Consider the following 14,182-nt stretch of genomic DNA (forward strand, 5'->3'; position numbering starts at 1 on the left):
TCTTGCATGAGGAAGAATACATTATCTGGCAGCCATCTGACTGAATCCAACTAAGAATAACATATGATGAAAAATCAAAGGGACTGGCTATCGGTTATTACTTCCTTGGTAAGTACTCCAAGTACAAAATTTCACATTGTGAGCCAGAACAACAAGCATGAAATGTAACAGCTCTCATTTCAGTCTTTTTTTCTCCAACCAAAGGCATCTGGAAGAAGAGCGAAGGTTCGTGGGAACTAATCACCCCACAGGCCTCGTGTCCCTCTCACCTGGACGGAGCTCGTCATGGTGCTCAGAGCGAACACCGTCGCGCAGTCTTTGATGGTTGACTGGCTATCGAAGGCACCCTGAGTGTCCATTAGCAGCACAGCCACCTGGGAATTTAAAAGTTTGAAATGCTAAGTAAAATATTTTACAAAGTTTAAATACTTAGTAAGAATTTGAAATACTAATAAGTAAAATACTAACTAAAACACCAAACAAAGAATGTTAAATGCCAAAATCAGTAATTACATCAAGAAAAGTGCTCTAAATATCTCAGTTGTGGCCTAATAATCCATATACAGGGTAGGGCAAAAAAGTAGGTTTCCAGGCGAGAGTATGTGAAACAGAGTTGTTCTTGTATTATTATTTAATTATTGTATTATTTTCCATATGAACACCTTGTAAACCTACTTTTGTCCCACACTTTATGTTAAAATTATCAGACATTAATAGCTTTGTGTTGTTCTGACCTGTAATACCAGAAAATAAGAGAGAATACAGGAGAAACACATAGTAAAAAGAATAACTAGACTTTTACTTTTGTTCCATTAGGTCTGTCGATCACAAACACCTCATTCCAGACTTGTATGCCTGTGGTTTCTCTTTCGCAACCACCTCGCCATGTAAAGCCAGTCAATGGTTCGTTGTTTCCACCAATCCAATTTTGAGATTCCTGTTAAAGTCAAGCATAAGCATAAAATAAAGCACAAATAATTAAGAACCAAACAGAAATGTAAGAAATCACTCATTCTTTATTTTTCCAGCTGAGGAAGGTAACCCAGCGAGAGTAAGACACTCTGGAACACCACACAAGCAGTTACAAAGCAGTGTCACATCTCATCTGAGTGTCCGTCTGAGAGAGAGGTGGTCTCTCCCACACCTGAACTTTCTCACATCTGCTCCCATGTTCACTCTCCATGCTTCCAGACAAATGGGGTCACAACCACTTCTGCCCACTTTGGGAAGATTTCCTGTGTTTAGAAATCATAAAAAATAGCGACCATCTATTTCAACATTTCTTATACAGATAAGCAAGACTAAGTTCCAGACAGAATGAGTGTCAAAAATAGTATTGTTCTCTGAGAATAGCTTATACTAAAATGTTTTCACACTGTCTTTTCTCTTTAAGAAAATAGCAACTTTAAAAATAACCACAAGACTTGTTTGGAACCCAATTCAAACAATCCAACTGTAAATGGCTTTTTTCAAATCCTCAAGGGAAATCTGAAACCAGAGTGGGTATTATTTTAGATGGTTTTAAATCAGGATAAAGTTGATTGCTTGGTGTGATAATGGTATTAGGGTTGTGTTAATAATGATAATAGAGTCTTTATCTGTTAAATATGCAAGTATTTATGGTGAAAGGATATGCATGCCATTTGCCTTAAAGTGTTACAACAAAAATAAAAAAGAGTAAAAGAGCAGGTTATCATTAGATAACAAATGAAACAAGACCAGTAAAGTATTGACTGGTACACTGGGGTTCACTATATGTATATTCTATTATATGGTATTAAAATTATCCATAATAAAATGTTTTAACTAAAACCATAAGGCTAAACTGTCACAATTAAATATTATGAAATAATTTAAAAGTTAATATAGCATAAGGTAACTGATCTAGAAAATTAAACCTGGAACATAATAAGTGAGTAACTTTGACAAATATCAAGATCCCTATACTTTAGTATACTTAAAGCCCACATACCCTTTACTCAGAGCATCCCATAGGAAAAATTCCTTTGTTTCATAAAAACATTTCATGAGCTTGGATACACAGTCCCAAACAGATAACAAAGCTCAAATTAGGCGTGGGGAAAAGATGCCAAGGTAGGGTCAGTGAGGGATGAAGCCACTATGGAAAGCAGTATGGAACTTCCTCAGAAAACTAAAAATGGATCTGCCTTTTGACCCTGCAATTCCCCTGCTGGGACTATATCCTAAGAACATTAAAACACCAATACAAAAGAACCTTTGCACCCCGATGTTCATAGCAGCACAATTTACAATAGCTAGGTGCTGGAAGCAACCTAGATGCCCATCAGTAAATGAATGGATCAAAAAATTATGGTTCATTTACACAATGGAATTCTATGCAGCAGAAAGAAAGAAGGAGCTCCTACCCTTTGCAACAGCATGGATGGAGCTGGAGAGCATTATGCTAAGCGAAACAAGCCAGGCAGTGAAAGACAAATACCACATGATACCACCTTTGACAGGAACCTAAACAACAAAACAAAGAAACAAGCAAAATATAACCAAAGACACTGAAATAGGGGACAGACTGACAGTGACCAGAGGGGAGAGAAGAAGGAATTTCAGGGGAGAATGGGTATGGTTTACAGGAACAAATTTAAAGAACACATGGTCAAAAACTAGGGTTGGGTGGTAATGGGAGGGATGTAGGGAGGGTTGGGTGGGTGGGCTGGAATGGGAGTAAAAGGAAGAAAACTGTACTTGATTAAAATAAAATTAAAAAAAAAAAGAAAAGAAAAGCAGATAGAAGGGGGGGGGCAGTGTTAAATAGGCCATCACCTAAAGTGAAGATCAGCTTTAAACCTCAAATTACCTACAATCATTTTATTCCACAAAACTCCCAACCCCAGGTTACCAATCCTATCAAGCACAAATGTCTTGGACACTCCTCTTCACTTCTCAGTATCTTCAACTTAAGGCCCTCATCTCTCTCTCTCGGTCACAAGGCTGACACATGACACAAATCCATTCATTCACACTATATATACTGCTATATGGGCTTGTGCTTCATAGGCACCCCTCACAGAGATGAAAAAGATTAATAGTACCACCTAGAAAAGCCCAACAGTGGCCCTGCCCCAGAATTATAATTTAGATTCTCCAAATAGGCCCCTCCATTCCTTCCTTCCCATACTCAATTTTATCAACAAGGAATGTAATCATGCCACTGTCCTGCTAGAAAGTCATCTGTGGCACCCCATTACCTACAGGACCATCCGGAGAGGTTTCATATAATTCACCTTCAATTTACTTGTCCTTCCTCTGCCCCTGATACTCCCCATTGGATCTCCCCAACACCCATACCCACACACCCACACCTTCTTGTTTCTACCACACTAAAAAAAGTCACTATTCCCCCATATGTATGGGGTCGGTCCAGAAAGAGTCCAGCCATTGTTAATATAATGAGAACAATATGCATCACAACAGTGTAACCCAGCAGCCACAAGACTAGGCTGGAATGCGCATGTGTGAACAATAACAACTTCACTGTACTAGTCAGTTAAGGGCAATAGATGTCATTGAGTGAGCATGTGTATTGTGTGGCCATTGCATTCAAAATGACTGAGCAAAGCAACATATCTGCATCAAATTTTGCGTTAAGCTTCAACATTCCTCCACAAAAACTATTTGGATGATTCAGAAGGCCACAGCCGTGGGCAACTGGTGACTGGCAGCTTCATCATGACATGACGTCTGCCCATGGGTTATGTATTGTGCAGAGTTTTTTTAGCAAAACGTCAAATCACCCAGGTGACTCAGCCCCCCTACAGCCCAGATTTGGTGCCCTGTGACTTCTGGCTTTTCCCAAAACTAAAATCACCTTTGAAAGGAAAGAGATTTCAGACCATCAATGAGATTCGGGAAAATAAGATGGGGTAACTGATGGCGACTGAGAGAACTGTGTGAGGTTCCAGGGTGCCTACACTGAAAGTGAGGAGGCATCATTGTCCTGTGTACAACGTTTCTCATATCTTCTTCAATAAATGCCTCTATTTTTCATAGCACATGGCTGGATACTTTCTGGACAGACCTTGTGTGTTGTTTAGCATTATCAATATCTGTATCTTTGTTCCACCTGTTCTCTGCCTACGCTGAGCCAACAGTCAAGCAGACTCCCACTTTTCTGGACTCTTAAAGCATATTACTGACGCTGCAGGCGGTCATCTTCACATGGTTTTGCATGGTAGTTCTTGTGTGAGTCTTGCCAGCAGGGGCTGCACACTCCTCCCCCGTCTGCCCCGGGGCTCCTACCACAGCACCGTGCCGTGTTCTAGGCTGCGCGTGCGGCACCCCACTCCACAACCACGTCAAAGTGGTATTAATGAACTCATTATTTTTGAACGGCCCAACCTACAGAAATAATTTTTAAAAACCTACCCTTAGACAAATTTATTTTTATTCTACATTTTATTTATTTACCTTGTTTCTCTATCTTCTTTTAAGTTCTATGAAGTTGTTTTGTCCATTTTGGGGTGTTTTTTTTTTCAAGAATATAGAACAGTGCTTGGCTTTCAGTAGATACTCAAAATTTATTTTCTCAATAAATAAGTACCTTTAAAATTTTTATTATGAAGCTTCAAGGTGTCCCCTTTTTTGCACAGGCAAGAGATATGGGGGGGGGTCCTTTTTATTATTCCTAGAAATAATACAATTATATAAATAAGACAGTAAAAATAAAATTTAAAAAGTATAGATGACTGAAATCATAAGCTAGCATGTTTGTTAACATTAACCTCTCCAAATTGTATCATTTTTTAAAAATCTACTGACTATATATCATGTCTTCCTAGTTTGCCATTTCCTTAGTAATGGAAATGTTTAAATAACATTAAATTTATTAGTAAATAAAAGGACAAAAAAGTATACTTGAGAAGGTAGCTAATCAAAATTAGTAAGTTTTGGTATCTCAAAAACTTAAGTCCGCTCTTTTTCTAATATATTGAATACTGACTAACTTTCATAAAATACATTCATATTCATTCAACACATGCACTGAGCCCTACCATCTGCCAGTCACTGTTCTAGGTTCTAAGGACAGAGCAGTGAACAAGAACATTCCTGCCCTCAAAGAGCATTCTAGTGAATTCTAAAAGCAGCCTCACCATAGCAGATACTGTCTGCTGTGTTAATTTTCTAAAAGCAAACCTAGAACTTGAAAAACAGTAATCTGGTGCCATTTACTACTGGGGAGACCCAAAACAGCCTTAAAATTTGAAATTCCAAAAATAACCTTATTCCTCTAGTCAAAGAAAACAAGAGAAGATTCTTACAAAATAAATCTCAATTTCAAAAAGCAATCTGAAAACACCTGTACTTTAAATGTAGTCAAATCCTGTAGTATAAGCTTCCCAATGTAATATAATTAGCAAAAATGAAGAATCCCTACCTATTCTAAATAATAAACAAATTTATTTCACCACAGAAAAGATAATATTCCCTAGCAACAAAGTGAAACAACAGCTAGGCAAACTTTAAAACACAGAGTTGGTGGCCCAGTCAGGTCTCCATGTATCAAAGCATCAAGACCTCCCTGCTCTGCAGGCCCACCAACCCCAAAAACGGGAAGGCTGGAAGAATAAAGGCCCATCCAGAAGCTGTAACAACGCACCACAGATAGGAGAAAGAGACAAGAAGTAGGAAATTAAAGGCCCAATAACACTACAATAAAAGGAGAGCCCCCACAACAACACAGCTGAAACTCTTATCCTATTTAAAACCAGGACCTAAGGCAGGAGACAGATTAACACTCAAAACCCAAATTCGTGGACAGAATGAAGAATAAGTGGTATACACACTCTGATCACCAAGCATCATTCAGTGTTTTCATCTGAGTATGTAAATATACTCTACAGCCCTACCACCCTGAACTTGCCCAATCTCATCTGAATACGTAAATACTCTCTCTACAAGTCCCTGAACACATTAAGAGACATTAGACTCTTAAAAACAGTTTAAAATTGTCTAACATCTTAACCACCCCCCTGTCCAACTCCTCCCTTTTGGGGTTGGACAAAGAGATGACATTATGTGTAACCCAACTCACAAGTTCAGACAGAGGACAACTATGAACTTAGGTACAAACTAACAAAGAATAATTTTTAAAAATATGTTCTAGTTAAAAGGTGTCCCTGACCTCAAAGACATTAAGCTAAATGAAATAAGCCAGACACAACAAATATTGTATGATTCTACTTATATGAAGTACCTAGAGTATAAGTCAGAAACTCAGACAAATATAAAGAAAGTGTCAGAGAAGGATTAGAAGGTGAAAATAAAATCTTTTATTCTTTATATAATTCTTAATGGATCTAACAGACAATTGTGTGTTCAAAGTACTAATAGCAAAAATGAATTGGGTAGAAGAAATGAATGGCAGCAATGTGATGAAGGACAGGAGGGATGCACTGGGAATACTGTCATAAGGTACCTGCACTAGTATTTTAGAATAGCATTATTCTAAAGTAAGCTTAGATTAGTTGTAAATGTATACTGCAAACTTCAGGTAACCAGTACAAAAAACATTTAAGAAGTATAATGGATATCCTAAGGGACAAAAGAAAGTGGAATCATAAAATGTTTGATTAAAACTATCCCTGACTGGCATAGCTCAGTGGGTTGAGGGTCATCTCACCAACTTCGATTCCCAGTGAGAGCACATGCCCGGGTTGCAGGCCATGTCCCTGGTGGGGGGCATCCAAGAGGAAATCAACTGATGCTTCCCTCACACATCAATGTTTCTCTCCCTCTCTTTCTCGCTCTCTTCCCCTCACTCTAAAAATAAACAAACAGCCCTCGCTGGTGTGACTCAGTAGACTGAGCGCCAGACTGTTAACCAAAGGGTTGCGGGCCAGGTCCCCAGTATGGGGCATGCTAGAGGCCATCTCACATTAATGTTTCTTTCCCTCTCCTTCACTTCCCCTCTCTCTAAAAATAAATAAATGAAATCTTTAAAAAAATAATAAAAATAAAATCTTTTTTAAAAACCTATAAAAGCCAAAAAGAGAGAAGATATAAGATTAAAAAAAAAACAAAGAACAAGTGCAACAAACAAAAATAGTTGCAAACATAAGAGATACTAATCCAACTATATCAATAATCACTTTAGATGTGCATGATCTAAATAAACCAATTAAAAAACAGAAACTGCCGCAGTAGATTAAAAAAAAAAGACCTAACTATTTGTTGTCTACAAAAAATCCACTGTAAATATAAAGACACAGGTAGGCTAAAAGTAAAGAAATTGAGGACAATATACCATGCAATCACTAATCAAACAAAAGCTAGAGTAGCTATATTAATTTCAGACAGAGCTGACTTCAGAACAAAGAAATGATCAAGATAAAAAGTTGTATTACATATAATATAGGAGTCAATTCTTTAAGAAAACCCAATAATCCTTAACATGTACGCCAGCTAACAACAGTCAAAATATGTGAGGCAAACACTGAACTGTGAGGAGAAATAGACGAATCCACTATTATATTACCTGGAGACTTCATCACTCCTCAATCAGTAATTGACGGATCCAGCAGACAAAAAATCAGTAAGGATATAGTTGAACCGGACTATTTAATTGAAATTACAGAACACTTCATCCAATAACAGAATACACATTCCTCTCCAACTCACAGAGAACATTCACCAAAATAGATCACATTCTAAGCCCTAAAACAAATTTAAAGAAATAGTTATAATGGAATTAAACTAGAAACCAGTAATAGCTGATCTGGAAATAATTTGTGGCTGGAAAACCCCCAAATAACTAGAGTTTATATAATATACTTTTAAATAACATATGAGTCAAAGAAGTCTCGATAGAAATTTTTAATATTTTGAAATAAAAGAAAACAAAAATACAACTTATGAAAATATGTGAAATGCATAAAAAGCAGTGCTTAGAGGGGAATTTATAACATTGGGTTCACACATCACGAAAGATGAAAGATCTAAAACTAATCACCCAAATTTCCAACTTAGGAAATTAACAGCAATACAACCTAAGCAAGCAGAATACAAGTAGAGCAGAAATCAATAAAATGGAAAAGATAACAGGGTACCAGTAGGATAAAATAATCAAAGAAACCAAAAGCTGTCCCTTTTAAAAGATCAATAAAATTGATTTGAGACAGAAAAGGCAAATTAATGATACCAAATCAAAGAGGAGTCAAAGATACTAATTCACGGTCATCAAAAAGATAATAAAGAATTCCACTGTTGCCCTGGCTGGCGTAGCTCAGTGGATTGAGTGCGGGCTGGGAACCAAAGTGTCTCAGGTTCGATTCCCAGCCAGGGTACATGCCTGGGTTGCAGGCCATAACCCCCAGCAACCACACATTGATGTTTCTCTCTCTCTCTATCTCCCTCCCTTCCCCTCTAAAAATAAACAAATAAAATCTTTAAAAAAAAAGTTATTTTTTCATCTGAGGAAAAGCATGTCCCAGCACTAAATCAGTACAGCTATGTTATTCCCCAAAATCAAACACCGTTTAATGCAATTTTCAATTAAGAGAGTAAGATTACTTATATCAGGAATTCTATATGGAAACCTTTTTGAATAAAAACTAGTAAAGATATTTCAATTTAGAATCCACTAACTAGGTATGTAACCTCACTCAGACCCTCATAACCTTTCCTGCAATGACGTCACTGACTTCCCCAGCAGAGGGGGAAATTCTATTAGCTAGAGACTGCAAATACATAACACATGTGTGGGCTGCTACTCCACCTCTGAACAGCCCCTACTGATTGATCAGAGATGGAATCAGAAGTGGCACCTGACGTGGAACTTATCTGTCATTGCTATACAAGTGATCTAAGTCAGCCTCCTTCCCCTTCTAACATTCTACTGTCTGTGACCTACTTGAAATCAAATACATTTGCAGTGAACAGCTCAGACAGAGATAGATACAATATATACAAACTAACTTAAGGAGTTTGAACCTCAAAATACAGGAATTCTTACCAACTTTAAATGTACAGTGTTCTTTTGTAAGAATATGCCATGATTTATACATTCCTCTATTTCGGATGTGAAACTCTGGGGGAAAAAATCAAGTCTAAATGGGGAAACTTTAAAATACTGTGTCTTTCTCAATTTCTGATACATGTAAATAGTGTTAATATGAACTACATTCCTGATTCCCAGGCATATCTGAACGTGCCTGAAGAGACCCCTATGAAAAGAACGATCTGAAAAGCAGATGCATGCCCAATTACAGATTTACACAGAACTCATAAAGGTAAGCACCTGGACAACTGTTTAGACAACTACACAATTCCGTCTGTGTAACTTTTAGCATCTACGTGTGCTTCTAAATATCAAACACCCGGTGAAAAGCCCTTCCCACTAAATGCTCTGTTCCAGTTCCCTCTTGATTCCTATCAAACTCCCATTCCCTCAGTCCAACTTTCAACTGTTATAAAATAAACATTCCAAGTCATGTAAAAAAATTTCTTTTGCTTTTTTTCAGGGAAAAAGTCTAAGCTGGAGGTGGGGGAGGTGTTTGGAAGGAAGTAACAATTGTCTGGTACCACCAAAAAGTGAAAATGTATAGAGAAAGGGAGATTACTGGCCAAAATATAAAGCACGTGCTTACTGTGGGCCAATTATCGTGCTAGGTGCAGGAGAAGCAGTGTTCAAGATAAGGCCAACTCCCGACAGAGGTTAAAACTAGCCAGAAAAAAATACATAAAAAAGTCATATCAAACAAACAAACAAACAAAGCAGTATCAATGAAACACATGTCCTGTGCCTAGACAGTTGGGAGGAGGACATGACACAGCTTTAGACATCAGGGAAAGCCTCCTAGGGAAAGATTAGCCGAGGGTAGAGCGACATTTGAGAAATAACAGGACACACTCGAGGAACTACAAAAACCACAGACACTTTACAAACAAAGGCAAGAGAGGAGGCTAGAACACAGAAGGCCATGGAAGCCACTGTAAGGAACTGGACTTTATCTCAAAACGTTACAGTCACTGAAGGTGACTTAATTGAGGAGCATGGCTGTACTTTTATGAAAGTCTCTCTCAGGCTACGTCCCCCACTGTTGTGAAGGTGATCAAGAGGGCAAGGTGTATGGAAATAACAAAAAGGGAAAGTTGAATAGGACACTTCAGGGACTCTGGTGAATACTCAGACATCTTAGGTTAGAGCTACAGATGCCTAGAACACAGATGCTCCATCATATGCATCAGTATGTACTATAAGCAAAAAGGAATTATGGAGATAAAGAAGAATGAAGTGATCAAACAAACTTGTATTACTGTCATAACTGAGAAGTCTTATGAAGAACTATTTTTTTGTAAAAGTAAAAACACAGCTCTTACTGTTTATTTTTACTATTAGTTTTTAAATAAGATTGATTGGTTGGTAGTTTGTTGTTTTTAACTGGGTTCAATTTAAAAGACACTATTCACCTTGTTGTACATATATCTAAGCATGAAGTCCAGGAGAAATGATTTCCCTTTACGAAAAGCTCCTGCCACGGACACCACTACTACGTTAAGATCACGAATGTGCTCCTGTAACAATATCTGCTCCAAAGCTTCTTCATCAAGCTCAAAGTTATGGTCATCTTCACGAGCAAGAACAATCTGTACTGGACATGCTTTCTTCATAACCTCATCAGAGTTTACTAGGTCATCATCTTCATAATTCTCACCTAGAATTTTAAAAAGAGAACACATTACTTGAATTCCTGCATTACAGACTTTTTCTAAAGGATCACAACTAAAGTAAAATTTCAGTTATTTCCCACACCACACCACCCCCGTTTTCCCCATTATAATCATTTGAAACAGTTACAACTGATGTTCAAATACATTTTGGATTTCTCATTCCCTCTATAATAGGACCAAGAATACCAGTAAGATTTCCCACTATATACACAGATAAACAGCAATACTAAGTATGCCCTCTATCTCAATTAAGCCTTTAACTTGAACAGCTAAATGTGAACAGTAAGTAGCTGTTCTAAAGTTGAAGTTTCTGTTCTCAAACAAAAGAAACACCTAGCTAGTTTCAGAAGTAATGCAACATGTCTGGATTTCCTCCTCACTTCATACCACGGAGCAACAAGTTACTCCACGGGAACTTACCCTCTCCCACATCAACATTTTTAAGAGACTCTCCTCTTAAGCCTGTCTACCGGTGCCAATTTCCAGTCTAAGGATCACACAGACTGTGTGCAATGCACTAACAGCCCCTCCTCTCCCAGGAGACAGCCGGTCCACTGAGGAGTGCCACATAACCGCTATTCTCAGAACAAAGATTACACACCCACGTTAATGAATCTGTAATCTCTTTACCGGAAAAAAAAGCTAGCTTATTTGATTTGCAAAGCCTTTACCTCCACATTACAAGGCACCTTTTAACTGTACACGTAGCAAAATCAACACTACTTCAACATGTGCTGCAGATGGTGAAAATACAATATAAAGAACAAGAGATTTCAATGGCATACAGATTTAGCTGGAGGAACTTTTGCATGCAAAAAAAGGAAACTTTCCAGGAAATGTACAACACAGTTAAACTTCAATTTAATATAGTATTAGGTGAATTCAGATAATTCACAAAACAAATAATTTTAATAATATTATTTTATTAACCCAATATATCCAGTAGTCATTTCAACTCAATCAATATTTTAAATATTTACATTCTTTCATAGTGCCTTTGAAATCCACTGTGTATTTTACAGTCACAGAACATTTTAATTCAGTCACTAAGTGTATATTTAAAAATGAATGATCACTTAAGAGATTTTATAAAATTTACAACCAAAAGTAGCTTCACATATACAAGATGTTCCAAACATAAAGTTTTCCAAAAACAGAATCAAATTCCAAAATAATCATTTTCCATTCATATTTGCACCTATACTGACAAAACTCCTTCAGCTTTTCCAAATATAAATAAAATTCAAACTTTGGCTCACATTACCCATATAGATTTAATAGGCACATATTTGACTTGGGCTATGTATGTTTCCTTTTGTATGAACTATCTAGTCATAATCTAGATCTCTTTAAGAGTGAAAGTAGTGTAAATTACAACCCAGAAGTCCTTATTTAATTCTATGGTAGCAAAGTATCAAATACTTAACAGTATTTTGCAGATAGTTTTTAAATTCAAAAAAGATTATGTGCTACTCTCATATTTAAGAGTACATTGAGATATTTTACATACAGTGCATAATTTAATGCTGAGAGCTCATGAAAAAGGTTAATAATTGCTATACATTTCCTTGTGTATCTTTGACTTACTTCTTACAGAACATTAGGTCAAAGTTTCAATGTAACATTAGAAAGCAAACTGTTTCCCAAAGGAACAATGTGGTTCTCTCAACTGAATGGGGTGAAGAGCTGCAACTGGCTATAAACAGACCACAAACAGCAAAACTGCAAGGCCCCACTGCTACCTCTCCATCAGCACAGACTGACAAAGCCTCAAACTGAAACTGCTTTACTTTCAATAACCCTACCCTGCTTTTGTGGGCTTTATAATTGAGTCCCACAATATGGATTAAAATTCAAATTTATAACTATAAATACTATGACCAACTCAAAACTAAAGATCATTGACAATCAGTTGATGTTAATTGTCTAGTTAGAAATATGGAGTTGTTCTTAACACAAATATATGCACTCTGCTATTTTTTGTAAATTTCTTATGTTTTGGAACTTTTTTTGCTTTAATTATGATCTCAGAAAATAAACCACCATAATGTCAAATCTTTAAAGTTAAAAATTTAAGTTAATTTTTTAACTTAAAAAATTTGACATATTTAGAAATAGAAAATTTGTGCTATCATGTTCAACAAAGCACAGTTGTGAAGGACAAGGAAGAAAGAAGTATACGTCTCTGGGTCAGTACGATTAGCAGTAACTTGTTAAATATGACAGGCTGGTTAATGATGTGGGATAATTTGACAGAATGTACATATCTGCAAATCCATAAAACTGAACCAAAGAGGCCATTTCCTTACAGAGGCACGATCTACAGTCTTCAAAATATCTAAAAATCGGACAGGTGAGCTGGCAAAGGAATAAGTTTTTAGCTCAAAAGATAGTTTGAGAGGTTTGGGAAGAAGAGAACTGACTGGCAATGAAATTCAGTGTAAAGTATTAAGTGCCATTACAAATGCCTTGAAGAATTTTCCAGTCATGTTACCTAGAAGTTAAGAAGAAATTGCTATTTGAGATCACTATCAGCAAAACAATTTCTCAAAAAGTGAATGCATTAGTAAAGACAAGAAAGAAAAGGCAATGCAGAATTTCAGAGCAAACTTGACCGGTTAGAATTTCATGCAAAGTGGCTCAGCAACAAAGGAAAAGCAAGGAATCACTGAAAAAAAAAAATCTTCTCTAGCATTTGCTATCATGATTTTAACACATCGATAAGAAAAATATGAACTAGATGACAATAACTCTGGATATAATTCTAAGGTCTTTAAAATAATCTACAATACCTATGCCTGCTATAACAAATTCTACCAGGGAAAGAGGGTATCCCGAGCTGCACTTTATATCGCTCTTAGAAGAACCTCTGAAGAGACTCTACGAAGCCTCCGTTAATTGAGCCAATTAAGAAAAACTCTTTAAAAGGCTGTATTAGTATTATTAAGTATATAACCATTAGTAAATAATATACTTACATTGAATATCTACTTTATATTCCTAATAAATGTTCTTAAAAGATTGTCCAATATTCTTTTCATTTATTTTCAGGAACTATGATATACAATGAAACAGATTTCCTAAATCAAATTCCCAATTAGAAATAACACACACAGGAACTATAAAGATCTGTCTGACTTAAGACTGTTTACCCAGGAACCAATTAAGTAGTGCTTCAGGTCCTGCATAAACAGAACCCAGGTAGTCTTCACTCTCTAGCAATGGGAACTTCAAAAAGGCAGCAAGGCACCATGACAAAGACTACTGGGTGAAAAACTGATGGGATGTATCAGCAATTTTCAACCTTTTTCATCTCATGGCACACATAAAATAATTACCACAATTATACAGCATATTAAAAAATATTTTTGCCGATCTGACGAAAAAATAGGTATAATTTTGATTCATTTACACCAAATGGCTATTGTGTTAGCTGTTGTCATTTTTTATTTGACAATCCAAAGGAAAGAGGCCACCC

At 36.7% G+C, this 14,182-nt stretch overlaps 1 protein-coding gene across 4 annotated transcripts in view; it reads right to left on the reverse strand.

The window, feature by feature from the left end:
• Positions 1-14,182, reverse strand: part of ATL2 (atlastin GTPase 2) — a 48,810-nt gene that overhangs the window by 15,409 nt on the left and 19,219 nt on the right. For all 4 annotated transcript variants that reach the window (XM_028517563.2, XM_028517561.2, XM_036027876.1 and 1 more), the window contains exons 2-4: positions 10,444-10,688; positions 803-937; positions 270-374 (exon numbers count right to left, since the gene is read on the reverse strand). In XM_028517563.2, the coding sequence (XP_028373364.1) occupies positions 270-374; positions 803-937; positions 10,444-10,688 (485 nt within the window). The remainder of the gene's footprint in view (positions 1-269; positions 375-802; positions 938-10,443; positions 10,689-14,182) is intronic.

Source organism: Phyllostomus discolor, chromosome 6 (genome assembly GCF_004126475.2).
Source record: "Phyllostomus discolor isolate MPI-MPIP mPhyDis1 chromosome 6, mPhyDis1.pri.v3, whole genome shotgun sequence".
In the NCBI taxonomy this organism is placed as follows: Eukaryota; Metazoa; Chordata; class Mammalia; order Chiroptera; family Phyllostomidae; genus Phyllostomus; species Phyllostomus discolor.